Source organism: Setaria italica, chromosome IX (assembly GCF_000263155.2).
Source record: "Setaria italica strain Yugu1 chromosome IX, Setaria_italica_v2.0, whole genome shotgun sequence".
Taxonomy (NCBI): Eukaryota; Viridiplantae; Streptophyta; class Magnoliopsida; order Poales; family Poaceae; genus Setaria; species Setaria italica.
Genome location: NC_028458.1, coordinates 5,744,925 through 5,772,522, shown reverse-complemented (window position 1 = coordinate 5,772,522; position 27,598 = coordinate 5,744,925). Strand labels below are relative to the sequence as shown.

The 27,598-nt window shown below is 51.1% G+C and overlaps 5 protein-coding genes across 5 annotated transcripts; 1 reads left to right on the top strand and 4 right to left on the bottom strand.

Annotated features, from left to right (window-relative positions):
• The first annotated feature begins 13,329 nt into the window (after positions 1–13,329).
• Positions 13,330–16,080, top strand: LOC101780258. The gene is made up of 7 exons (XM_004981751.3): positions 13,330–13,486; positions 14,353–14,649; positions 14,721–14,840; positions 14,923–15,069; positions 15,390–15,562; positions 15,656–15,761; positions 15,848–16,080. The coding sequence occupies exons 2-7, from the start codon at positions 14,410–14,412 to the stop codon at positions 15,875–15,877; spliced, it is 816 nt and encodes a 271-aa protein (XP_004981808.1). The 5' UTR covers positions 13,330–13,486; positions 14,353–14,409; the 3' UTR covers positions 15,878–16,080.
• A 576-nt stretch (positions 16,081–16,656) lies between these two features.
• Positions 16,657–19,567, bottom strand: LOC101779844 (transmembrane emp24 domain-containing protein p24beta3). The gene is made up of 4 exons (XM_004981749.4): positions 19,146–19,567; positions 17,751–17,937; positions 17,443–17,550; positions 16,657–17,075 (listed from the first exon to the last, which is right to left on the bottom strand). Exons 1-4 carry the CDS (start codon positions 19,362–19,364, stop codon positions 16,942–16,944), a joined length of 648 nt encoding a protein of 215 aa, XP_004981806.1. The 5' UTR covers positions 19,365–19,567; the 3' UTR covers positions 16,657–16,941.
• A 731-nt stretch (positions 19,568–20,298) lies between these two features.
• On the bottom strand, positions 20,299–22,691 carry LOC105915063 (heat stress transcription factor A-2a). The gene is made up of 2 exons (XM_012848675.3): positions 21,638–22,691; positions 20,299–21,498 (listed from the first exon to the last, which is right to left on the bottom strand). Exons 1-2 carry the CDS (start codon positions 21,986–21,988, stop codon positions 20,704–20,706), a joined length of 1,146 nt encoding a protein of 381 aa, XP_012704129.1. The 5' UTR covers positions 21,989–22,691; the 3' UTR covers positions 20,299–20,703.
• A 296-nt stretch (positions 22,692–22,987) lies between these two features.
• LOC105915062 (scopoletin glucosyltransferase) lies at positions 22,988–24,664 on the bottom strand. The gene has a single exon (XM_012848673.3). The coding sequence runs from the start codon at positions 24,662–24,664 to the stop codon at positions 23,150–23,152; it is 1,515 nt and encodes a 504-aa protein (XP_012704127.2). The 3' UTR covers positions 22,988–23,149.
• Positions 24,665–25,034: 370 nt separating this feature from the next.
• On the bottom strand, positions 25,035–27,340 carry LOC101779453 (protein ECERIFERUM 26-like). Its single transcript, XM_012848674.2, has 2 exons — positions 26,747–27,340; positions 25,035–26,266 (listed from the first exon to the last, which is right to left on the bottom strand). The coding sequence occupies exons 1-2, from the start codon at positions 27,239–27,241 to the stop codon at positions 25,364–25,366; spliced, it is 1,398 nt and encodes a 465-aa protein (XP_012704128.1). The 5' UTR covers positions 27,242–27,340; the 3' UTR covers positions 25,035–25,363.
• Positions 27,341–27,598: the final 258 nt, after the last annotated feature.

Sequence of the window (27,598 nt, the reverse complement as noted above, 5' to 3'; positions counted from 1 at the left end):
TAAGCCAGCTGCCCAGCACGGGGTGAAGAGCACAATTCGTGCCGCTTCTGACCAGCAGACGGGCCTCCGCTTGAGTAAACCGGCGAGTGCCCTCTGATCTCGTGGTCACCAGTCCGGACAGAGCCCCCTGGGATGACAACAAAGCAAGCGAAGCTTCGCAGGAACGCGAGGACAGGGACCCGGCACAAACCAGCGACACGGATCACGATTCAGGGACAACCCACACATGGCATCGATGCCATCCATCAACTGCCCATGCCCATGGTTCAAAACACAGGGTCGCCTCACACCACTACGCCTCCACGTGGTAGCGAAAGTCCACTTGGAGATAAGCTCTTGCAAAACCGTGAGAAGACGACAGACTGGTAATCTAGTCTGCTACCGTATGAGATAAGAATTATAATTTTCGCAGAAAAAAGGATAAGAATTATAAGAGTCACGACAGATAAAGAAGCATCGAGCATCGGTTAGAGCTGAAAACAGTTTACCAGTCGCCCATCTGACGAGAGCATCTTAGCTGCATATCTCTATCCACCAACACACTTCTCTTGTGAATATTTCCCATTGCATGTTCGTATCCGATGACCATCCACAGTGTTTAGCGTAATCAACACGCGTTGGCAGGTTCATCGTACAGTCAAGGAAACAGGAAATGAATTCAGAATTATTGGTCAACAGTGCTTTCATATGCTGTGCAGCACCTCGTCATCTCGTCTCTGACTGGAGCCTGGAGCGTTGCTGCTAATGCCTTTAGGGTAGAGTTGGTACTGCGCAGGGATTGGGTCAAACGGCAAGGTTTGGATAAACTGTAGCGATCAGCAGGAGAAAACAAAAAATATATTTTCTTTTTGTTTGACAAAAAACGGCAATGAATTTGTAACTCTGGAACAAATAGAATTTTCCAGGGCCTTGTTAGTTGTTATGGAGTGTTTCTCATTGACCCGAAATCTATGCTTGGTCAACGGTGCTTGCAGCAGGAGCACCCGAGCACGCCAGTGATCATAAATCGCACACGCGCGCGTGTGTGCAGAGATCGGGTCAGAATTAACGGGATGCTTTGGATAAACTGGGTCAATCGACAGGGGAAAAATATAACCACTTTTTTTTACCCGAAACGGCGGTTGACTTACAATTTTTTATCAAATGGTAAAAACATCCAGCGTCTTGTGGAGTGACTTTTCTTACTGTATCCGTCCACGATGAACATTCTGGCAAATGGATAAACTACTCCCGTTTTGTGGGCTCGAAATGCCCAGTGGGCCAGCAGTGGTGCTGGTCCTGACAAACGACGGCCCATCAGGTGCACCATATGTTTGAATTTTTTTATTTTTTATTTTAGTATTTTGCAAAAATATATATCCTAATAAAAAAATTGCAAATTTATATCTATACTGCGACTATAGCCAAATGGAACGGCGTAAGGTACACATTAGCAACAGCTAGTGAACCGACAGAATTTACTTTCTTGGGTTGCATACTTTCAAAAAAATCATAACTAATTCATATAAATTAGGATGGAGAAAAATTTATATGAAAATTATAAATCTCAATAAGATCTACAACTTTGTAGTTCAAACTTTTTCATTTGGATCAATGTACAAAATAGCGGGCTATAGCGAGGCTATAGCGGCGCTATAGCGTTTGATGCTAATTGCCGCTACAACACTGTTGTACTAATTAGCGGGCTATAGCGGCGCTATAGCGGGCTATAGCGGAGCTATAGCGATTGAGCACAGCTCTACGCTAAATCTTATAGCCCGCTATTTTGTACATTGATTTGGATACATCTTGATGCTCAAATAATTGATAAAAGTTCAGATCTAAAATTGTTTCAGATCTAAAATTGAAACTTGTGTTGATTATTTGAGTACCGAGATGGCTCCAGATGAAAAGAGTTTTAACTACAAAATTATATATATCATTGATATATATAATTTTTATATAAAATTTATCTTCATACGAGTTCATATAAATTAGTTATGATTTTTTGAATGTGTGCTTCCAAACTTGTGTTGATTATTTGAGCACCAAGGTGGCTCTAAATGAAAAAAGTTTGAACTACAAAGTTTATCTCGTCGAGATCTGCAATTTTCATATAAAATTTATCTCCATGTGAATTCATATGAATTAGTTATGATTTTTTGAAACTGTGTTGCCCAGAGAGGGTAAATTCCGCCGGTTCAACTGACGGTAAGGTTGCGCTGTTTCAATTGGCTATAGATATAGATTTACACCTTTTTTATTAGGACATATATTTTTTGCAAAATATTAAAATAAAAAATAAAAAAATAAAAAAATCCATATGTTTCCTCACGTTACGGCCCATCAGGCCAACAGTTTCCTTCGTCTCCATGCTCTGGTCCTAATCGGCTATTCCTGCTCTGGGAAAAGCAGTGAAGGAAGTATTTTTAGAATCATGATATGGTTTGTGCACTTTTCACATTATGCAGAACGCTATCAAACATCTAGCTGAACCCGATGATGAAGAATCAAGTGCTTCTCCCAAACATGTAGATGAAGGCAGCGAGAAAGAACCAAGTATTCTCTCAGACTTTAGTGCATGTATTATGAGTATGAAGATGAGGAAACATTTGAAGATGCATTTAACATCATGAGGACAAAGGCCAACAAGCAAACTTGGTTGGATAGTATATACAAGTTGAAAGAAAAATGGGTGGAATGTTTCATGAAAGATGTGTTCACATTAGGGATGAGAAGTACACAATTGAGTGGGAATCTGAATAGTTAACTGAAGAGACATTTCAAATCTGATTTTGATATCATTCGGTTTCTTAAGCATTTTGAAAGGGTGGTGGAAGACAAAAGGAAAAATGAGATGAATGTTGAATTTGAGTCAAGAAATAAGTTACCTAGAATCAAAATGAGGACACCTATGCTGATCCAAGCTACCAAGCTGTACACACCAATTATATTCGAAGCGTTTCAAGGTGAATATGAAAGGTCCATGGTAGCATGCACCACGGCATTGGAAGGCAACAATGAATATCTTGTAGCAATTGGGAGTCCTGATGAAAATTTTACCTTTGAGAAGGAGTACAAAGTTACTGGTGATCCTTTAGAGCAAACCAGCACATGCAGCTGTGGGCAGTTCAACAGAATTGAAATATTGTGTGGCCATGCTCTAAAAGTCCTTGATTTGATGAATATCAAATCATCACCAAAACAATATGTATTGAAGCACGTAGTGGAATAATACAAGACAGGCCGAAATATAGTGGAGGATCCAAGATTAAATGATATGCTTCGCTACAAAGACATGACTCGCAAATTTCTAAATTTGGCACTTCGAGCTGCCAGCCATCCACGGTGCACCTTGTTAGTAAATAACACACTTGACATCCTTAGCAAGCAAGTTGAAGATGAAATAATAGCTTGATAAGAAGCGCAAGGGTACAAAGAAGGGAAGTAAGAAAAAGGGAAAAGGTCCAGTGGTATGTTATATTTGATTCTCTTTATTGTATCCAAGGGAAAAAAGGTATAATTGTATCAAATTGTTTTATTCTCTTCTATCGGAAGGAACAAGAAACTGCAAAAGTGGCCATCGATGGTGGTGCAGCAGTACATAATATCCCATCACGCCCCCCCCCCCCCACACACACACACCCAGTACTTCTCAGTCCAATGAAGGGATTTCTCAATCATACATGGCCATCAATACCTTCTCTCAACTATTGACGGTAATATTTCAGAGTGATTATCAGTGTAGTGATATGCACAAAGAGTTAAATTACTTTTCTTTTATTTTGCAGGTTGCAACGACCGATGATTTTAATGCTGAGTTCTAGTAATCGAGCTTGATTTTGGTCTTTTGGAGAATAGCTTTTGGTTCTGTGTTTCAAGTGCAAAGTTCAGTATGTGTCACACCCGATTTTAAGGACAAAATCGAGTGCAATAAATACATGTGCGCCAGGATCAAGTTACACACATGTACGGCAATAGTGAATATCAAAGACAGTGTTAAATCGAATAAAGAGAGTATTAACCATTATTACATGACCGAAAGTCTCACATAAACCACAAAGTCTAATCATTACGCAGCGGAACTCCAAAGACGATGACGACTCCACAGGCAGCCGACTGAAGAAACGTACGCCTAGAACTCCTCGAAGTCGGGGTAGTACTCCTCTTCCCAATTAACTTGGTCTGAACAGCGGTTTTGCAAGGGTGAGTACACTTATGGTTGGTACTCAACAAGTCGTGGGGAATAGTGTAGTGTAAGGCTGATTCAAGGTATGGCTAAGGCTTTAATAGCATTCGCTTTTAATTAAGTTGGCCAAATTTTATTAGCAATTAACTAAGTATAAGTTCATACCACCCGAAATTAAACATGAACAAAAAGCAAGCAACAAATGCATGAAATGATCACAAGTTTAATCCATCTTTCGATATTATTATCATGTGAGGGTCCAGGCCGCTCTTAACCGTGAGCACGGCTGATCGATCAGTTTAACACTCTGCAGAGGTGGCACATCTTTACCCACAAGTCGCGTAAAAGTTCAAAAGAACTTTGGACCCAACCATGCGATGCTAGCTAGGCACCATACCACACTTCCGAGGTGTGATTGCATAGGGACGCTACGAGGCCTTTACAAAGATTCGCTAGCAATGTGGTAACCCGCTAAGGTTTCAGGTCGAAGCGAAACATAGCAGTCCCCTAGAGGGCATAGTGTCTTAGCCAAGCCCACTTCCCAAGAGAGCGAGTGCTATATCCCATCAACGCCTCCCCTCTTGCCCTTCCGGTAAGGTAACCCCACGCTAGAGTTTCTAATTAATCAGCCAAGACCAGAGCCATTTAGTCTTGTGGTAGCACTGTTTTCCTGGGTGGTTCTCCATGTTCCGATTAACAAATAATGATCTTGTCTTAATGAAAGGTATAACAGAAGTAAAGCAAGATTAAGCATTGTGTGTAGTTAAACCACCATGTACCAAGTAAGCACTAAGCATGAGCTACCCAACATAAAGTAAACCGGTTGGTCAAGGCAAAGGTAAATCAATCTAGGCGAACCTTAATTGGGACCCATCAATTTAATCTTAATATGTGCATAGCGTAAATGTTAAGTACGAGAAAGTAAAGGTGTATAGGACAACAAGATAGTGATCAAGGACACGACTTGCCTTCTTGTCCTTGCTCCTGCTGTTCGTACTCTTCGAAGGCTTGATCGGCAACTCCCTCGAACTGCGGGGCGTCTACACGCGTCACACGAGCACAAACAAGCAAACATAGGCAAAAGTAAGAAAACAGTACACCAAACATAGTTAAACAGAGAAAATAAGCTTGAAAAGATGATCTACGCTTTAAAACGAACACGTGGATATAAAGAACGCGAAAAACTGAGTTAAGATGCAAAAGATATGATTAAAACAAGATCCAGGGACCTTTGTGTAAGAAAAACAAAACTTTTAGGGCCTATCCGCGAAAACCGAGGGCTTATACGTAATTATGCGTATAAACCGAGGGTCTGACGCGTAAAAACAACAAACCCGGACGGCGGGTTGATTTCTGGAAAGCTCAAGGGTTAAACCGAAAAAGGCGAGGGCAGATCTGTAAATATTTTCAACGCGATCTGAACCGCGGGTTGATTTGCGGAAAGGATAGGGGCTCAAGTGCAAAAGCGGCGCGGCGCGGCTCGGTTGACCGGTACGCGATCTTGATTGACTCGCGTCCGACCGTCGGATCGAGATCGGACGGCCACGGTCGTCCACGACTCGCGACGGCGGCGGGGAAACAGAGCGGCGGCGGCGGCGAGCGGCGGCGCGCGACGGCGAGCGGCGGCGGGTCGCCGGAGTTGGCCGAAACGGCGCTCCGGGGCACTATTTGAAGCGCGGGTTGCACCAGAAGAAAGAGGAGGGTGCGGCGATCCCGTTTTGGGGGTTCTCGTCGTCGGGAGCTCACCGGAGGCGGCGGGCGACGGCGAGGAAGAGGCGGCGGCGCTAGGAGCTCGGGCGGCTAGGGTTTCGGGTGCTGCGGCGCTGGCGTTTGGGCGGAGGAGACCGGGAGGAGGCGGCGGCTTTTATAGGGCTCGGAGATAGAGGCCCCGGGGGTTTAAACCCCTCCGAAGGAGGCGGAGCGGAGGGAGTCTGCGGCGGAGACGGCGCGCGGCGGTTGCGGGAGGAGTTCGGCCGGAGGTGGGAGACGGTGGTGGGCCCCACCTGTCGGCGGCCGCGGGCGAAGGCGGGCTGGCGCGGTTGCGCGGGCCGGCGCGCGCGCTCGTGGGCCACGAGGCGGGGGTGAGCGGCAGGCCGGGGCGAAGCGGTGGGCCGGCGCTTCGCGGGCCGCGGAGGAAACGCGAGCGGGCGAGCTGCGGAGCAGGCCGAGCGGAGGCGGAGCTGGGCCGCGGAGAAAAGGAGGAGGGGGCGACGCGGCGGGGAGCTGGGCCGCGCGGAGGAAAAATGAGGAGGAGGCCGGCGGAGCTGTTGCGGGCCGGTGGTGATGGTGCGGCTGGGCCGAAGGAAGAAAAAGAAAGAGGAGGGAAGGAAGTTTCGGCCCAGGAGAAGAAGAGGGAGAAAGAAAAAGAAAGAGAAAAAAAAAAGGGGTTTTGGAATTTGAATTCAAATTTGGAAATTCAAAATTCAAACTTTGATTCAAACTCAAGCAACCAAAAATTATGCTCCAGCATGAATGCACAAATAATTCCTATGATGAATTAATTGAATTAAAGAAAATAGAATTAAATGCCTAAAATTTAAATAACACCTTAATTTGAGCAAATTTTAATGAGTTTGAATTATAGAAATTTTGGGTGTTACAGTATGTCATATACACTTGAGCATTTGAGCTCTGCAACATTTTGAGCTCTGCAACCTTTATATTTGTGCTTTAGCATGCCAGAGAACAATAGAACATTCTGAACTCTGCATCCTTCTGTTCCTTCCAGTGATAGCACAATTGAGAACACAATTTGCCATCTGTACAGTTTGTAGAGTCCTTGCTGCTTCTTATACAATTACAACTTGCCTGCTAGCACCTGTACGGTTTACAAAACACAAGGCAGTGATGATTTACAAAACACACTGCATCCAGCTTGAGCTTTGCGGCCGCGCTCTGAGTCTGGTGGCTTTGTGGCCATGCTCCGCAGCTGCAGATCGATCACGCATTGCCATTGAGGGACTCCACCTCGTCCGTGGTGGAGGGGGGCGTCAGCAAGAAGGCCGGGTTCTCACCACCGGGCGGCGCGCGAGCACGGCATGGCGGCAGGCGAACGGGTGGCCGTCCCGCGGGCGGCGGGCGAGGTGGGGAATGCTCAGCGCGCAGCCTTGGGACGGCGGCATCCAGGACGACGATGCCCGTGCGCTGCAGCGACGAGGAGCCGACGAGACCGCCCGTCTGCTACGACAAAGACGGCGGCGGAGGGGAAGGATTGAGTCTGGGCCGAGATGGGCCACTCGACCTGCTGTTATGTGGCCTGCGAGATGAGTTTGGTTGGTTTGCCTCCGTCAGATCGAGGGGGGATGGCACAGATGCGGTGACTGCCGAGTACAGTCGTTCTGCGTGGAGGCCTGGAGGGTGCGCGAATGTGATTTTCACCCCTTTTTCTCTGTTGCGCTCGATTCATGTTTCGATATTAGGATTCGTGTAGCTAAGCTGCAGTAGGAGTAGGATTATCGGTTCCAAAATTTACGACGGATTCGAATTGTAGTTGCAGGGAAGGGTCAGCGACTCGATCAGCACAAGAGCCATTGAAGTGAACAGGGAGGCGAGGAGAAGGATGCCAAAGCGAAGATCCGGTGAGCGCGGCGGTGGCCGTGCGGCAAAGCGCAGCCGGCGGCGGCACCTTTACCTTGTCCTCGATGACTGGTGGTGGGGGTACAGCATCCGCAAGGTAAACCTGTCATCGTCCGGCTCCGATTCAGACGACAGCACTGAGCCGCTACAACCACAAGCCTTCCCACCCGAACACCCCGTGCCTCCGGCCGTCTTCCGCGTCGAGGCCCAGCACGGGTTCCCCCACACTTCACGTCTTCACGGCGGCCTTTGGCTCCAAGATCATCGCCGTCCTGTCCATGAGGAGCGGGTTCGAGTACCGCCCCTCGGCACCGAGCACGTCGGTCCCCGTCTTCGACCTCCGCCGGCGCGGCTTCATGCTCGGCCCTCGGCCGGAGGTGGATCTGGTCCTGCCCATCTTCATCCCCGTCGGCGGCGGCAGGATCTTCGCCCTGTCCGCCGACTCCTTCCAGGTGCTCGACCCACCGTCGAAAACGCCCGGCGCCGGCTCCAGATGCATCCCTTTTCTATGAATGCCGTGACCGTGGAGCGCCTGTCCGTCTCCTCCTACGCCGTGCACCCCGACGGGAGGACCATCTTCGTCAGCACCGAGAGCGGCGGCACCTTCACCTTCGACACGGCGGCGGAGCATCTTGGCTGGACGGAGCACGGCCGGTGGGCGCTGCCGTTCGCCGGCCGCGCGCACTTCGACCCGACATTCGTCCCGAGAGTACCGATGACCTACCGGTTGGGGCTCCTAAGGTCCACCCGGTACTGACTTCGAGTGAGCGTGTTTCTCATATATTTTATTTTAATTGTATTTTATTTTTTAAAATAGTTTTTCACTATCGATATATGTATATCGTAGTTGATCGATCCTAAACTCTCAGAGGAGATAAGAAATCAATACACCGACCTTATAGACATGCTTAACAGAGTATAGGTTCGCTTCCGTCAACATCACTCAAGTGAATTCAAGAAGCAATTTCATATCCACTCTGAATTTCCGGTATGTATTGAATTTTCTCATCTCGTGTCACTTCCTTGAACACAGCAAATACTTCATAACTACTTTTGCCATATATATAGTGTTTGAGACAGAATTCGGGGAATAATTTATGCGGATACTACGTATACGAGTTCATCCATGGCTTTATACGTCCCAAGCATATAATTGATCACGAATTCAGAGTACGTATACAGATTTCTTAACAATAAATTAGTTCTAATTGTGCATATCCATCGACCTAATATAATAACATTTGCTAATGACATAGATTATGCACATGAAGGAAGAACTCATCGAGACGGAAAAAATCAGGGCAGTTCAAGAACAACTCAGTGGATTTCTTCTGGACGAGGTAGTAAATACAGCGGGAGAGTTCCATAATGATGGATCAAATCTGCATCACCGTCAGGTTTCGGGTTCAGAATAGTTGATCCAAAATGTTGAACTTGGAGAGTTGATGCAATGTAATATTATTCATATATGTGTATGCATAATATGTTTATGTATAATATTATCTCAAATGTAATATTATAGATCAAATACAACTTCACGTATTAGAACTAGTATACGTAAAGGAATACTAATATAGAATAAAGAAACAGAAAATAAAATGAGAAAAGAAATAGAAAAGAAAAAAAATTTAGTACATGTTCGGGAGATCAACCGATACTGAATTGGCCTCGGCCACGCAGGACGTGGCAGCCAATTTAGTACCGGTTGGTCTCCCCAACTGGTACTAAAGGATTCTTTTAGTACCGGTTATTTGAAATGGTACTAAAAATCTCCAATACCGACTTAGCAATATCGGTTGCATATCCGGAACTAAATAGAGGTTTGGACCCGATACTGAAGACCCAGCCAAGACCCAGCCTGGACGACTGGGTTGGGCTCTTCGGAGACAAGAACACCAAGGGACACCCTGTGCGCCTGCGAGGTGGCCTCCTCCGCCGCCCGGGCTGGAAGGTTGGCAAGGAGAAGCTGTTCAGCGAGGACCCGGCCGAGAAGCACGTCGGCGCCACCCTGGTGTCCATGGGAGGGAGAAGCCAGTTCTGCCTCGTGGAGTGCGTGTCGAGGGTGGCTGCCCCGTGGGGAATATGTTGGACGTGAACCGGCCATGCAGATACGTGTGCCGGCTGACGACGTTCTCTCTGAGGTTCGGCGAGGATGGGCTCCCGACGGTCGGCGACAGCCGCCGGGTTCGGTGCTACAAAGTGCCCGAATCGATTAATGGGTTCACGCTGAGCGAACCCGTGGCGTTCTGGATGTAAGGACCTTGATCTGGGTGTCTCGAGCGAGCTCAACTCAATAATTTGTGCTTGATGCAAAGTGTCAGGAAATGAATTCGACTATCCGCAGATTGTTTACCATTTGTTCAGAGGAACTATACCTCTGTAGTTTTTTTTTTTTTGGAGAGGAACTACCTTTGTAGGTGGAAGACTTGAAGTACGTATCCCCTCTGACTTACAGCCCATTAGGCCCACCATGTTTCATCAGGGAAACAGCCTATCAGGCCCTGGCTTTCTGTTGCTCCAAACCCCTCCGCCGGCGCCGCCATTCACCGCTCGTCTTCTTCAGGTGCGCACATGCGATTTCCAAGAAGGAGACGAGCAAGGAACAAGGTACAAGGATGCCAAAGCGGCGGCGCGGTGAGCGTGGCGGCGGTAGTTCGGAAAATCGTCGGCGGCAGCACCTTTGCCTTGTCTTCGATGACTATCACTCGTATTCGATGACTATCATTCGTAGAAAAACAACCTTTCATTTTTTTTAAAAATCTCGATTGTTTTTAATTCTACGACTTTTCATTTTCAACAAAAATCTCAGTTGTTTTTAACCCGATTAGTATTACAAACCTGAACTAAAGTCTCCATGCCAATCGGGACTAAAAGGTGACCTAAAAGTCCCCACGAGTTATTACAAAAGGATTACATCCACTGCTTAGTTAGATGTGACTCGTGACGTGCGCGCACATGGGAGGGCCTCCCAAAAATTTCTAATATTTTTTTCACAAAATTCTTTAATCCTTTTTTTTTCACAAAATTCTCTAATCCCGGTTGGTGATATTTTTTTAATCCCGTCGGTATTAGTCCCGAATAATCAGTCCCGTTGGGATAGCTGGTCGCGGGGATACACCATCCGCAAGGTAAACTTGTCGTCGTCCTGCTCCGATCCAGATGATATCACGGCGCCGCCGCCACAAGCCTTCTCAGGCGAAGGCGCTGCGCGGCGCTTGCCAAAGCCTTCCGCTTGGAGGCGCCGCGTGGGTTGCCCGAGTACTTCGCTTCCGCCTTCGGCACCAGGATCATGGCGACGCATCCCAGGGAGCCGCCCGGGCCCGACGACGGCGGCGGTAGGCTCCGCCTGGTGCCCGAGAGCTTCTTCCCCATCTTCGACGTCCGCTGGCGGGGCGTCATCTTCGGGCCTCGGCCCAAGACGTACCCAGCCCGGCCCATCTACCTCCCCGTCGGCGACTTGCTGTTCGCGCTGGGCGCCGGCTCCTTCGAGCTGCTCCCGCCCCTGCCGCTGGAGCAACCTGGCGGCGGCGGCTGGCGCCTGTGGTCGTCGTGGTGCGAGCCCCCGCCGCCGCCATTCGAGAGGTAGCACGTCACCTCCTACGCCGTGCACCCCGACGACGGAGGCACTGCCCTCGTCGTCGTCAGCACCGAGAGCGGCGGCGGCGCCGCGGCGGTCACCTTCACCTTCGACTTCGACGCGGGGGAATTCTTGTGGAAACGGCACGGGGAGTGGGCGCTGCCCTTCGCCGGCCGCGCGCACTTTGACCACGACCTGGGCGGCTTCGTCGGGCTCTCCAAAGACCCGGACACCGTCGGCCACCTCTGCTGCTGCGACGCGGCCTTCTCCGGCACCGGCGACGGGAGGCGCCCCGCCCCGGCGTGGAAGCTCGGCAGGGAGAATCTGTTCGGCGAGGACCCGGGCGAGAGGCACGTAGGCGCTACCCTTGTCCACATGGGCGGCAACAGCAGATTCTGCCTCGTGCAGTGCGTCGCTGTTGAGGACGATAACGCCGGTCAGTGCTACATGTATCGCTTGACGACGTTCTCTCTCAGCTATGGCGAGAATGGAGACCTGACGACTGGCAAGAGCCGCCGGGTTCGATACTACAACGTGCCTAGCAAAGCATCGACTGAGTCCCTCCTTGAGAGTCCTGTGGCATTTTGGCTGTAAAATGTCATGCTAATCAAATCATGTCATGGTAATTAGCACTCAAGTATTGGGGGAGATGCTTCAGTCAGCCGGTGGATGTTAATCGGATACGTGTATCGGTATCGGACAGATACGGATACGTGGATATGACACTTTTGGGAAAAAAATCCGATACGCGGATACGTTTCAACATTCTTTTAAATATAAATAAATAACAAGATTCACAAGTCAGAGCAATAAGAAGTTTAACATATGCAAATAACAGAGTACTTAAGTTGTGTACAAGTAATTTTTTATTTTATTTTTTATCCCTTGCTATTCAAAAGGACTTATGCGTGTTTTCTATCTTTATTAATGGTCATACTGTAGAAATGCTAGGATATTTCACAGGACGAGAGGATAAGAATCACACAGCTCATCCCATCTCCTCAGTTCTATGGCTTCTCCTCTCTCTCTCGTCCCCGTACGTCTCTTTCTTTCCATCCTCCGTCTCCGTCCGCTCTGTCTCTTGCGAATTGCTGCAGCCGCGCAGGCAGACGCCCGGCTTGCAGGAGCGCAGGCAAAACTGGTGGTGCAGGGCTGTGGGGACGGCTGCGAGCGGCCGGAGGCGGAGCCCCAAACGGCCAAGCTGGAGCGGGTGGCGGGCTGGCGGCTTGGGGGCGACGACGCGAACATCAGCGCTGGCCGCCGGCGAGCGACCGTGCGGGGCGGCTGAGGCTGTCGCGGGGCCACGCGGGCTGGCAGCACGGCCTCCGGGCAAGCCGTATCGTAAATCAGTCTTGATACGTACCCGTGGACGTATCAGCTTTTTCATTTTTATTTTTTATTCCGGATACCCCTTGATACGTACTCAACGCGTATCCTTGCTGTATTCGTATCGGATATGTATCCGATACGGATAAGGCACCTCCCTCGCGTATCCGTGTAGCATACCCAACCATAGGAATACTGGATTGAAATGGCTCTCGCCCTAGTATAAGATAATAGTTTTAATCCGTTTCTTTTGTGCGGTTGATTTCTATGTCTCATTCGATCTACCATTACATTCCTTCTATCAGCTCAAGTTCTCTGAACATCTGATTCAGTGATTGTTCGGTGATTTCACAACTTCCTGAACATTTTTTTGTGAACATCTGAAAAATTTTCGTTGCTCAAATCACTCTGTGATGTGTGTTAAAATATATATTTCAGTGCTCAGATTTTTTTAGAACATTTTTTTGAAAAGATTTTTAGAACATTTCGGTGCTCAGATAAACTGTGAAAGTGGATGAATGCGGGAGAGATATATTTCATCGCTCGGACGGATTCCCACCATGCATGGGCCATAAACACAACAGCCAACAGGCCCATCTTGCACAAGATTCAGTGAGAGCGACGGGCCGAGGGCTGCCGTCCTCGCTCTCCCCAACCCAGCTCGCCTCGCCAGTCGTTTTTAATTGTGGCCCCCGAATATCTTTGTTCCGTTACATTTCTCTGGCCAATTTTTAGCCACTTAACCCCTCCGCGTATCTATATTTCCACCTCTTCACCTTCCCCCCTTGCTCCCGTCGCCCTGTAGGTTCCGCCAGCTTCCGGCCGCTGCCCCTCGGGAGGTAAGCCTGCTGATCCGTTTCCTCCTCGCTCGTGGTTGGATCGTTTCATTTAGGGCCTGGGATCTGGTGTATGTGGTTGGGTTGCATGTATGGATTGGGAGTTGTGAACTAGAATCTTCTTCAGCTATAGTATTTGGTTGGGTTGTTAAAAAGGGGACCATTGCCTAATTTATCTTTACCGATACTGACTGTTTTCCCCTTTTAGCTTTTGCCAACCATGAGTTGCTTCTGTATGCAACGTACGCGCAAATTTCAGTGCTAATCTGTAATCAAATGATGGTTGTCTGATATGAAGTATTGCCCACTGAAATAATCCCAATGCGCAGATTTTTAGATTATGGGGTACTATTTATTTTCCATCCTTTCTATTGAGTATTTGTGAGTTGTTAAAGGCATTTATCTTGTATCATGATATTTGAAAGTGTATTTTGAAACCGTACGTAGGCACGATAGTTCACTGTTCAACTTGGTCTGTGAAAATTTTGCTGCAACATTTTGTAACCTACCTTGTTCTTGTCAAGTAGCAGGTCTTTTGGTTCTCTTATTTTTAATATATTGATGGCATAACACTTCCCATTTGGTCTGTTCTTCATCAATATATTCCATTATCATTGCTTTTATTTCCAAACTTAATGGTAAGATGTGTAAGAAATAGTATCCATCTTTGCCATTGAGAAATAGTATCTTCATCAATATATTCCATTGATTGTTTTTATTTTTTTGGACACATAACTCATATGCTACTAAAGAGTGGGTGACTAGCTGGTTGCTGTTGGTATTATAGCATAATTTGAGGGTGCAAGATCCGTGGTTTTCTTAATCCTCATTCGGTGATTCAATAACTGATTAAACATACTCTATTGTAGGTTGAATTGCCTGCCACTTCTGATGCTGATCGCTTGGAGTCTGATGAGCACTTAGTCATGCTGATGCTACAAGCAACTGTTCCTTTTGTGAGGCCCGGTTCTTGCTGGGACCTAAAACTGTCTGGAAAGGGTGCTTCTATTTTGCATAGTAAATTAGGATGCAGTGCAGTTTACAATTCAGTGGAAGGCCATCATGTACAGAAGCCACACATTGTTCATAGCTACAAAGTTAACTTTACTAGAGTGAGCCATCACCTGTGCAAAAGTTTAAATGAAAGAACTACAAGGCACTGGCTGGTATTCCTTGTCCTCCATTTGATGATTTCAATCACTGTTTTTTTCCCTCTTAAGCATCTTGTTGTATGCAGCATCGATTCCATGTTAATGCTTCGTCAGATGACGACTTCCGCTCATCACGTAACATAGCGATCACTTTATTCAAGCGGTATAAGAATGTTATTGATCGAGGAGGTGGAGAGAACCTAGAAGTATTGATTCTTGTTGAAATCTTCCCTTACATAACTTTTATATGCAGCAATTAGTAATTACTGTGACTGTCATTGTTATCAGGAGTTTGTCAGTGCTGGAGTGAACGCATATGCCCTAGGGTGTACAGATGAGGGGCTTAGAAAGGAACTTATGGATATTGAAGATTCTGGTCTTGAGATTGAAGGCTTAGGTGAAATCAGCTTGAAGTTCAAAGTCCACTCCTTTGAGGTCAACATACTCCAATCGATATGAGTTGCATCATCTGATTTACTATACTACTACTGTTTTCATATAATCTACTGTCTTACATTTACTTTGCACTTTATAGTCAACTCAAGCAAATTTTCTTTGATGTTGTTACTATAGCAAAAAAATGTGCTTTGATTACATGCTATGTCCTTATTTATATTAATTTTCAAGTCCACTAGTTTTTTTTTAAATAAGAAGTTCCGCTAGTTATCATTGGCAACATATGAAGAGAGATGTAAATACCCCCTATAAGATCTTTGTAGTTTTATCATTGGTCTCCGTGATACTCTTGTATGCAGATTCGTGAATGCATTTTGTGGCTCAGTATAGTATTCATCACAATACTGTGCACACCACAACCAACAGTTATCAGGTGGTCTCCTAACCCGCCGGTGTCTGCTGATGTCTTGCATCAGTGGAAAGGTTTTTGTGCTCTAATCGCAAACGCTTACTATGTCAAAGGAATGGCATGGTAAGAGCAGCTCCAGCCAGCGGTGTTCTTCTTTTATATCAGAATCTCATACATGTTGCTAATACTGATGCTGTGCTAATACTGATGCTGCAGGTTACCGGTGAAAACCTTGCAGCTGGAGCAGATGGCTGTCACAGGAAATTCAGAGGAACCGTCACTAGTTGCTAGCCGGATGCAGTTAGTTTTCAGCACACTAGAGGTTTGTAGCAGCGTTGGCAATGTGTATTACACGATAAGTTAAAAATGAAAATTTCATTGTCACTATTTTTTGGATTCATCTTGCAGGTAGTTAGTCCACAGTGGCCAAGAGTGTGATTAAGTGAAAGCAATACGATCAATCAAAGGTCTTCCGTTTTATTCTGACCAACCGAATTCCCCTGTCCAAGTTCAATGGTGTAATGAATGATGCTTTTCCATTGTCCATTTGATCTCAAATTTCAAAACACGCAGATGTACACCAAAGAAAAATGTTGATGTACTTGATTGTAATAAAGTAAGTACAACAGCTTCTTTCTTCACCTTGAGATAGCTGTAGTAGAGGTAGTTGGCTGCAGCTGCGGCTGCGGCTACAGGAGCTATAACAGTTGCAGCCAGTCAGCTAGCACCATGTCTAGCAGCTCCAGCTGAGCAGTAGCATGCGCAACCTGCAGCCGAGCGGCTGGCTGTACAGCTGCAACACAAGCCGCTGAAAAGAAGCTGAAAGCGAACACTTCCATAGTGAACACTGTTACCTGTTAGTCGTGTGTTACGTGCCAACGTAGCCGCATTTAAAATATAGCTACCAATCATTTTGCACCAAAATTTGTCTAGATGAAAATGTGCCTGATTTTAGCTGACAACTCCCTCGCCTCTACAATAATTTTGTTTATGGGAATATAATCCATCCTGTACTAGATGCTAGAAATTGTGCAGCATGTGCACAGGAGTGCGAGAAGATCTCGTCAGGATTTAGCAGTATAATTTCTGCCAACATTAATTTCTCTTTAAATAAATTATTATGATCATCAATACTTCTGATCTCAGATGTGAACAGAGCCACTCTTCTGCTTCATACCATTACAGATTCAGCAATGGCATAGAGTTAGAGACCCCTCTTAAAGTCAACACAGAATTATATATAGAATCAAAATCTGTAACAGGGCGACAGCATTCTCGATGATCCTCTGAAGATTAATTATGGATCTATGTTCACAACAAATGCACTTCACATCTCACAAGAGTTGCTAAAGGTACAAGATTAAATTAAAAAAGTGTTGCTTATAGACTAACAAAAGAAGAAAAGAGGGTGCAGAGCTACAATTTGTCAAATTGACAGAGAACCTTTTTGCCCTTCCAGCCACATGCTGCTTCCACTGACGCCTTCAAAGTAGAGTTGTATCCTACACTCTGTTGTATGCCACATTTTTACTGAACAAGCGGCGGATGTAGACGACTTGCAAAGCGCTAGCTGCCATGAAAGCAAGGTACTCCGCCATTGTGTAGAACATGACACGCTTTCTGGTGCTCTCATTTGCTGGATTGAATCAAGTCAGGAAATTAACTCCGCATTGTCATAAATGGTAACAATGGTAACAATAAACAAGTGAAAAGACAAGATCTTAGTGCAGGCATGTTTTTGGCTTTGAACTAAAGATAAACTAAGAGGCAGGCAAAACTGAGAATGCATTGATTGAGGAAATTAAGCTCAATACCAAGTCAAAGATATTAGTCGTGCTCTAATTATTGAAAAATGACGACATGAATGTTTCTAAATTCCAACTAGGGCCTTTCTTCCTGTTAGCACAGGTGTCACTTTTCGGAAGAGAAGAAAGCATAGATGCTATGATAGGCTAAACATTTCAGAGTTGTAATAAGAGCAAATGCAAGTCCATTGAGCTTACTGTGTCGGTGACGAGCTTCACGTGCTTTTAGGTACTTCTGCTCAGCAGTGACGGACTCTAATGCTTCCTTCAGCTCTGCAATTTTAACATTAATGGGGTCCAAGTGCTCTGCAACAGAAATGAAACATGGCTTATACGGCAGTGCTAACATGTCAAAACTGAATGGATGACACATAACTCTGAACAATAATAAACCTAAAGTCAAAAGGCCAATCAGATTGATAGCTGTTCAATATTTGCAAATTGGTTTAAGTTTCGCAGAATAAAAAGACACTGTGAAGCTCAAGATACAAAGGCAGTACACTAACCATCTTTTGCCAAATTGTGCTCATTGGGTATGTGCCCGACATGAATGTAGAAAGAAACAGTTTCAGGTGCTCCATATGGGTTATGGAAGCAAAACTTGTACATGCCACCCCTTGGAGCTTTAAACTCAAATTTTTCACCAGATTTCCCCTTCAACGTATGTACAGTATTGCCACCTGGTGAAGTTACCTGCATTTGTAGAGGTGAAAAATCAATATAGAGCATCATTAAAAGTGATCAAGAGATCAACAGTATGATACAGCTATATGCGCACACATTACAACGCACTCACAATGAAAATACTATGTGCAGGTAATGCCATATCAATTTTACAAGTACGAATAGTGTTAATAAGCACAATGAAGGCACATGAATAACAATATAACCAATTGTAAGTAGATGAGTAGGATCAATCAGACATTCCCAAAAGTAACAGACATCATTTGTTGCCTTCATGTTAGTGGCAGATCAGCCATAGGATTACTCCAAGATAATAGGCAACAAATGTAGATATTGATCATATAATAAGTGAAACACATTATTTTCCAAACCACACGAGGTTTCATTCAGTGGAATTATAAGAGTTTACTGAGACATTAAAACATAACTTCCTCTCAAAGCAACTACTACGAGCAGAAAACAAATGTCCAAACATTGCCTATAAGTGAAGAGAACTAAGAGCTGATCCTTTAGCTGTTAATAAAGCATAGGAATATCTTGTGTTGTACTGAAGGTAAAATAATCAGATTATCTAGGCGGGAAGCATACAAACCAATTCACAGCATCTGGACAATGTTTACTCAATCGAACCTTAAGAAAAGATAGAAAAGAAAACATCTATTAGCATGAATTGCAGCATGACACCATCAAGAAGCAGAACCCACCGACAGAGCCAACAGATACCCAGCTGACAATGGAACAGCAAATGGGACTTTTGCTTGACGTTTTCAATTGCACAGAAATGAAATTGGCATCAAATTTTACCAAAATCCCTTACCAAAAAATCAACAATCCAAACAAGGGGGACAACTCAGCGAAACAGCACATCATCGTCCAATCAAACTTGAACCACCGATATTGTGCACTCGCAGGTCAGAATACACATGCAACCATACAACAAAGCAGTGGCAATCCACTGAAATTCCCGAAAATATACGACAACCACATGCTAGTGACAATGAAATACTCTAGATCCCCAAACTTGTACGGAAGTTAGAGATCGCGTCAGGGAATCACGACTGACGAACCATCCGCCTCCGGATCCCCAATTCAGCCCACCGGATGGCCAGATCCCTACCACAACAACCCATAAACCCATTCGAATCACGACCCTCCTATACAATTCAACCGCGCAGAAGCGGAGGACGCAAGGGGGCCGAGGGGATCGGGGCGGGTACCGTGAGGTCGATGCCGGGGTGGTCGGAGCTCCAGAAGATATCGTGGTCGACGACGACGAAGTTCCCGGACACGGTGTCGCCCTCGTAGGGCACAAACTCGTGGATGCACTCGGTGTCGGTCACCGTCACCGACAGCGCGTCCGCCCATCGCGCCGCCGACAGGACCGCCGCCAGCGCCACGACTACCAGCAGCAGCACCGCCGGCCGCCGCCTCGCCATCGCTAATCCCTTGGTACCACTGCTCACAGCGTGCGGATCAGGGATCGGGCCTCTCAGCGGGGCGGGCAGCGGCAGCGAGCTCCGCTGGTGCACGGCGGGGTCGGGGCGGGGAGGAGGAAGCCGACGGGGTCACGCGAGCGAGATGGGCAAACGGAGGGGGAGGTGATGCCGTGGTTTTGCAATAAAGGGCCCTGCGAATCGCGAAATCGCGCGAGCACGAAACGGGTTCGTGCCGCCTGCGTGGCCATGTGGATGCGATTGGTTCCCATGTCTTGACGTGGCACGGGTCGCGGGGCCGTTTGCTCGAACCGTCAGGAAGAAGGCGTTTCCTCCTTTACGTGAACGAACGACGAAGGCGTAGTCATTACCATGGGCCGTCGGCTAGTGAATATGAAGTCCATCGCTCTAAGAGGCCCGTCATGTTTTTGGACTGAATTAGGCCGAATTATGAGTCCCATCGAATTAGGGCTCAATCGAAGCCTTCTTGAACGACGGAGAGAACTGTTGATGAGGGTGAGCTCTGAGCAGCTAACTGATGAGCTCTGGATGTATATTTTTTAAAATTAAGCTCTGGATATTTTTTCAAAGGAAAGTTCTTGTGCAGAAAATATCTTGGATGATGCCTACGTGCATCATGGTACATAAGTACCTGTCCTTGTCAGATGCAGAAAATATCTACTGGGCCCATGCAGTATTATGGTTTTTTATTTTGGTCATTGTGAAATGATCACATGGCCATGTAATTCCAGTTTCGCAAGAGCTTTGTTCTCAATTTTTCTAAAAAGGAAAAACTTAATATTCTATGCATATTTAATTTCACCCTCTTATGGTTGAACCGGATGAGACATGATGATCCTCGTGCGCAGAAAATGTCAGCACTTTTTAATCTTCAATCAAAAACAAAACTGTCAGCACTTGGAGGAACAGCAGAATGAGACAAGACAGGCATCCTTTCGCACAGACAACGTTAGTTACTGGTACTTCACGAAAGATATGCATACCAAAAAAAAGGGGTTTGTCGTGCTACACCACTGCTTCTGGAATGGCACCATCACCCCCATTTGGAATGAGCCTTTGCTTCATCCGAATCTAGTCAGAATCTAGGAGTACATTGCCACTGATAGTAGCCTGCAACCTTGCCACTCCTACTTCGAGAAGCTTCGCAGCCTGACGAGCTTCCTGAACATTCCTTGGCAACTGGCCAACCGCAGACGCTTTTGCCACTTGCGCAGCAACGCGACAAAAAAGTCAGTTGGGCGTAGGATAAACTAACCCCTACTTGCAGCTGGCTGGAACGACTGGATGCTTCCATAGTGGGTTCTGGAACGTTCTGGAACTTTCACTTCCCGCTGGGGCTGCCCGGGTTCGGGTTCAGGTGGTAGATGCTCTGCACGAGCACGTCCACGTCGTCGTCCACGTCGTTGTCCACGTCAGCGCCAGCGCCGCTCCCCTCGACACCGCCCTCCCGGCGCTTCTCCTCCAGGCCGAGGCTCAGCAGCTCCACCCAGAAGCTCTCAGTGTCCTCGCCGCCGCCGGTGTGGTCCGGCCGGCTCTCGTCGTCGGCAGGCTCCGCCACGCCGTTGACGCCGACCGGAAGGCCGGAAATGTAGTCGCCCACCGCCGCCTCCGTGGCGGCACCGCTGCTGATGCCGTCGCCGCCGCGCGGGAGGTACCCGATGGGCCGGCGGCGTTTCTTGGAGAGCGCGTCCTCGAGCTCCCTCTGGCGGCGCCCCTGCCGGTCGACCAGCATCCGGAGGAAGTCCGGGTTCTTCATGGCGCGGGCAAGGAACACGGTCATCTGTTGCTGCTTCTGCTCCGCCGTGGTGATGCGCTCCTCCATGGCCTGCATCTGCGCGCGCGTGGCCTGCTGCTCCTGCCGCAGCTTCACCACCTCCGCGAGCAGGATCCCCTTGTCGCGCTGCAGCCGGTGCACCTCGCCCTCGAGCCCGAACTGCCCCACCTCCAGGAACACCGCCGGCGACTGCGCCTGGCCCTGGCCCTGCCCCTGCCCCTGCTGCGCCGACGGGCTCGACGGCGGGCGCCGGCGCTTGATCGTCTTGAGGAGCTCCCTCTGGCCCCGGAGGAACCCCTCGTTCGCGAACTCCCACCTGTCCGGGTCAACCTTCCTGAACCCCTGCAATGCAAGAACGAGCCCACCAATGCAATTCAGGCGGGGATGCTCTCCCCCGCGGTGAAAAATTAATGCCGCCGATCGATCGCCATTGATGGCGCGAGCACTGAACAACGAAGGAACAATAGCTAGCAGGACTCACGTAGGTGTTGAGCTGGCGGACGAAGCTGGAGAAGTTGCTGTGCTTGAAGTAGCGCGGGAGGATCACGGTGGCGAAGGCGTTGGCGTCCCAGACGACGAAGCTGTTGCCGGCGAACCCCCAGGAGACGACGGTGTCGGTGTTGGGGTCGTCCACGACGTCGTAGGTCTTGGTCAGGAACGGAGTGGGCCCAGCCTCGCCGAGCCCTTCCATCGGCCGGGGCAGTTCCGGCACGCCGACGGCCCACGAGGACGCCGCAGCCGCCGCTGCCGCCGCGTCCCCCGCCGGAGCGCCGGTGAAATCCAATTCGATATCGAACTCCTCCTCCTTCACAATGCCGTGGAAGGGGTCCATGGCCACACCAACCAACCAACGAACGCGATCGAACAATGGCAGAACAGAGCTCCACTTAACGGAGCAGGGGAAAGGAATCCGGACGAATCAGGAACCGGTCAAAAGGAGGCGATCTTTGGTTGGGAAAAGCGGCCTCAGCGGAACTAGCTCAATCTGAAAATGGCCTTCCTGAATGTCAAACAGGGGAGGAATTCGAGGACCACCAAAGATCGGTTGAAAACGAAAGGGGAAAAGAATGTCAGTGGACAGAAAATTCTTCCAATATCTTAGCTATCGACGCTAGGTGCCCCAAATTACAGAATCTCAAGCGAAGCCTTTGCAAATCGGAAAGGAAATAAACGAGTGAAGAAATGCAGCTGCGAGAAGCAGAGCTTGGCGGAGATGAGGAGGAAGAAGAAGAGGGTGAGAGCGACGCTGCATGAACAGAGGGAGACAGAGCGAAGGACCAGAAAGTACAGTCCCCTTTTGAGTCGGAGACCAGGGCGACCGCGTGAGCAGAGAGCTCGCCGGGACCGGAGGACCAGTAGGCAAGTACACGCGGCCGCCACGCCAACTTATACCCCCGGCGCGAGGCCCCCACGTACCCCGGGGTCGGCGCGGAACCTTCCAGACGCTTCTGGAAAGACTGGAAGGCCTCTCCGCGAGGGGCTTCGGCGATTCGCTGGGGGGCGTAGTTTAATCTCGGGGGAGCGCGGTGACGTGGCGCGGAACGTTCGCGAAGGCGCCGGGGAGAGTTCTGGAAGCGTCCGCCGGTTCCGCCCATCCTGCATTCCAGCTTCCCGAGCTTATTTTAATGGCGGTGCGCTGACGCTTTAGGCCAACCCGTGGGCCGACGCGTGGCCCCAGCCGGGTTCGCGGGAGACGCGCTGACGCTAGTTGGCTGCGCGCGGATTGGCCGCGAGAGATGCGTGATGTCTGATGTGATGTGACGCCGCAGGCGCAGGGCAAGTGGGGCGAGGCCTGGCTCCTTGTCTGAAACGAAAAGGGATTGTACTGGTCGTCCAGCAGCACGAGGGCCCGCAGGCCGGCCACGGCCTGCACCACGGCCTGCATAGTGCAAAGGCCTGGGCCTATCTGCCGAACAGGCCACTGGGCCTTACCGAACTAAAAACTTTTATTTTCTATCCTTATTACAGCAAAAATGTTTGTGCCAAAACGAAATTAAGCTTCTTTTTGTAGCAGCCCAGAGGCCCTCGCCTGGACGACGTCATCGATCAGTCGGTGGACGTCGCGCCACGACGAGCCGTCCTCACCGACGGCCGCGCGCGCGCGCTCCGCCAGCTCCCGTGCCCTGGCCTCCATCCCCTCGCGCCGCGGTCCGCCCTCCATGAACCAGGCGACGGCGCGCGCGACGGCCTCCGCCGGCACGGTCGTCTCCGCCTCCCCGGCCCTCTCGCCGCGCGTGCCGCCGTCCCACACGCGCGCGCCGAACGCGGCCACCCCGGTGACCAGCCGCTCGTTGATGAACTGCTCGAACACCAGCGGCCACGTGAGCACCGGCACGCCGGCGGACGCGGCCTCCAGGACCGAGTTCCAGCCGCAGTGCGTCAGGAACGCGCCCACCGACGGGTGGGCCAGCACCGCCACCTGCGGTGCCCACCCGCGGAGGACCATGCCGCGCCCGGCGACGCGCTGCTCCCACCCCTCCGGCGCCCACTGGCAGCTGTCGGAGTCGTCGGAGCGGACGACCCACAGGAACGGCTGCTTCGACGCCTCCAGCCCCAGGGCGAGCTCCCTGCTCTGGGTCGCTGGGAAGTGGGCCCAGCTCCCGAAGCAGACGTACACCACCGACCGTCTCGGTTTCGTGGACAGCCAGCTCAGGCAGTCCGCGTCGCAGTCGCCGCCGCGGTGCACGGTGGAGCACGACGGCTGGGCGAGGGGCCCGACGAAGTAGGCGCGGCGCGCGTCGACGCGGCTGAACTCTTCGCAGTAGGGCTGCTCGAGGTCGACGAAGGTGTTGACGATGACACCGAAGCCGGCGAGCTGGCACGCCTTTATCTGCTCCCACGTCTTGGAGAGGTGGTCGTCCTGGACCAAGAAGCTCGGGAGCTCGGACACCGGGATCGTGATCTCCTTCCCGGGCAACCCCGGCACGGACACCACCGCCCCGGCGTCGGAGCTCATCTGGATGATGTCGGGGCGCACCTTGAACAGGTTGTTCATGGCGAGCTGCGGGAACACGCCGACGGGGTGGAACGTGATGCGCGGCACTCCGAGCTCGGCGGCGACGTCCGTGGTCCACCAGAACGGCACGTCGGAGACGATGGCGTCGGGGCGGTGCTCCCGGAGCAGCGACTCATGGGACGGCCGCACCAGCTCCATGGCGCGGTACACCCGCCACGCGTCGCGCGCGGGGGCGGTGGCGAGGCACTCGACCCCGTCCCCGAGGCCAACGTCTGGGAACGGGCAGCGCAGTACGCGCACGGCGTGCCCGGCGGCCGCGGCGCGCGCCACCGCGGGCGCGATGAGCGCCGCGTTGGCCGGCGACACGACCATGGTGGCCTCCAGCTCACCCGGCCGCGCCGCGGCCATGAGGCACGCCAGGTCGGTCTGCGGGATCAGGTGGCCCCGCGCGAAGGTGGGCAGGAAGAACACCCTCAGCATCCGCCCCGGGCCCGACCCGGACGCGGCGGCGGCGTCGCCGTCGTTGTGCGAGCTGAGCGCGGTGGTGGCCATGGAGACGACCGCAGGACGCTCAGGCCCAGCATGCGGCGCAACGGGTGGAAGGTTACGACAAGCGTTGTCTATCAGACCACTTTCTCTCGGCACGCGTTTGTCCCGTGCGACGCGCTCCGATGTCCGATACTCCCGTCCAGATGCACGTTTGGGAGCTTCTTGTTTGCCCGCACGTGTCGTTGTGATCCGCTCTTTTTTTGCCAAGACGCCAAGAATAGCCGGGGCGCGTGCATGATGAAGGCGAATGGTTTTCGTGATCCGTGTGTGGCGTGAGGGTGCAGTGCCTGGCACTAGCCCTGGTGGCATGGTGGGTGGCGCTCTGGTTAGTCGCGGCGCTTGCCGAGTCATAGTCATTAGTACAGACATGGACTGGTTGGAAATTTGGAATTATCTTTCGTTTCGCTGCAGCAGACCAAGAGTTACAGTAGCAAACAGCCGCAGCAGTAGCAGCATCCATCGCACACATGCATAGGTACAGACATGGGGGGTTGGAGGTACCGTTCGTTTGGCTGCAACAGATCAAGTGTTATAGTTACAAAACAGTGGCAGAAATAGCAGCAATGCAGCATCCATTACACACATGCATGGAGAAAAAAGGAACATCGACCTAAACCAAATGGACGGCACGGTACGAAGAGCAGAACGTGGAGTAACAGCGGGGGATTCTTGCCGTTCCGTCGTGGCATCGGGCCTATCAGCCTATGCCTCCTTTCCGGCCTTCGCTCCGAACACCACCTTGCCGCCGTGGCGGAGCACCTCGCCGTCGCGGCATACCCTGGCCGTCGCCTCCGCGGGCAGCGTCACCACCACGTCCCGCGCCTCGCCGCCCTCGGCCGCGGGGAGGACGACCACCAGCCCCTCGCCGGCGGCCCCGCCCACGCGGCACGACACGCGCGCCGGGGGAGCGCCGGCCTGGAACTCCGCGCCGTACATGGGCACGTGGTCCAGCGCCACGCACGTCAGCTCCGGCCCGTACATCTGGAACGGCCCACCGGCGCCGCCGCCCTCCTGCTGCTGGCGCGCTTGGAGCCACTCCACAGCGTGCCACAGCTCGTCCTCCGGCACGCCGGAGACGTGGCGGTCCAGGGCCGCCGCGACGGCGGGCAGCCCGGCGGCGAGGTCGGCGCGCGCGCGGGTGAAGTGGACGACGCTGCCGTAGTACCCCCACGGCAGCGGCGCGTACATCCGCTTGCGGAAGTCCAGCGCCAGCGTGAGCTCCCGCTCGCCGCCGGCGGCGCCTGCGATCCGGAGCCAGAACAGCGCGGCGAGCGCGGCGAACGGGGTTGTCCCGGACTCCAGGGAGGCGAGCAGCGCGCGCACCGCGGGCGCCGGGAAGTGGAACGTGGCGGAGGACATGGCGGCGGCGTCGGCGCTGGCCGGGGACGCGGCGCTGGACTTCTCGGCGAGCAGAGGCGGGGGCGGGGGCGGCGAGGCTGGGGAGACCTCGAGCGCCGGGGCATGGAGGAACGGCGGGTAAGTGCTGGTGGTCCGGCGGTGCGCGGCGGCCCACGCCTGGAAGAAGAGCGCGGCGGCGGTGGGGTCGTTGTGGATGTGCGTGCAGCTCAGCCCCAGCGCGAACGACTTGTCCGCGAACTCCGTCAGCTGCAATCCATACACAATCACCGCCATGGCAGGTTAGGCAACAAAGCATCACTATCACAGTGATCAAAGGCTTGATTTCTTGGTCCTAGAAGGCATCTGCATCTCTGCATCTGCTGGGAGTGAGACCAATCAGTCAATCAGTGATACATGCATGTGACGCATTCAATTGACGGCCTGAAGTGGATAGCAGTACAAGGTTCCAAGTCCAAGCGCAAGCCATTTAATTCTGGATATGTACCGAATTACTAAATGTCACAGTAGCATCACTATCACAAACACATTATCACCAAACTCAACTGCTGAGCCACCAAACCATTCAGACAAACGCTCTCCAAAAAAAAAAAACATTCAGGCAACAGGACGCTCGTGCTTGCTGCCAGCTACTTCTTGTTTATACCACTAAAGTTGCCATGGATTAGCTCACCTAATTTCACCAAGCAAAGCTAAACTGGGGTCGATTAAGCAGGTGGTCGATGGTACCTGGATGTAGAACGGAGACCAGATGAAAGGCTCGGCCCCCATGGGCTCGTAGTAGAGGAGATCCATCTCCTCGTCGCCGGTCGCCGTGGCGAGCCACTCGTCGAGCGTGGCCGCCGCCCTGGCGTCCACCATGCGCACGCCGGCATCGTTGCACTTGACGACCCACCCGCGCGGCGCGGGCTCGGCCTCCGCGGCGGCGGCCCCCTCGCCGCCTTCGCCGCCGCGCGTGAGCCGGCCGGTCATGGCCGGGTACAGCGACAGCACCTCGGAGAGCGACTCCTTGAGCTGCTCCCGGTCCACGCCCGGCGCGGCGCGGCAGTAGAGCACCACGTGCACCGTGTGCCGCTCCATGGCGTTGTCCAGCGGCGACAGCGCGTGCGTCTTGCCCGGCCGCACGGGCGTCACCGACGCCGCCGTCGACTTGGCGAACCGCGTCACGCGGCTGCCGGGCCCCGTCGCCATCCCCGCCGCCACCGCCGCCGCCGCCGCAGGCATCGCCGATCCGCGCGCGCGCGCTACAGAGCACACCGGAGGGAGTTTTCCGCGTGGTGGTGAGATCTGGCTACTGCTCGAGTTCTTTGAGGGGAGGATTGGGCTGAGGATGGGGGGAGATTTAAGGCCGGGATGGTGGGCAGGGTTTAGCTGATGGTAGTTGAGCGCATTAACGAACTTTTGAATTCGGCGGGCACGTGGCGGCCCGTGAGTGGACGGATAGTGTTACAGTGTCAGGTTGGTTGGTGGGCAGTAGGGCGTCCATTATTAAGATGGCGTCATGGCCTTCAATTCATCGGTTCATGAGGAGAATTCTGCCGCGGTATGCAAAATCATACGGGTAATTTTTTTTTGAGCCAT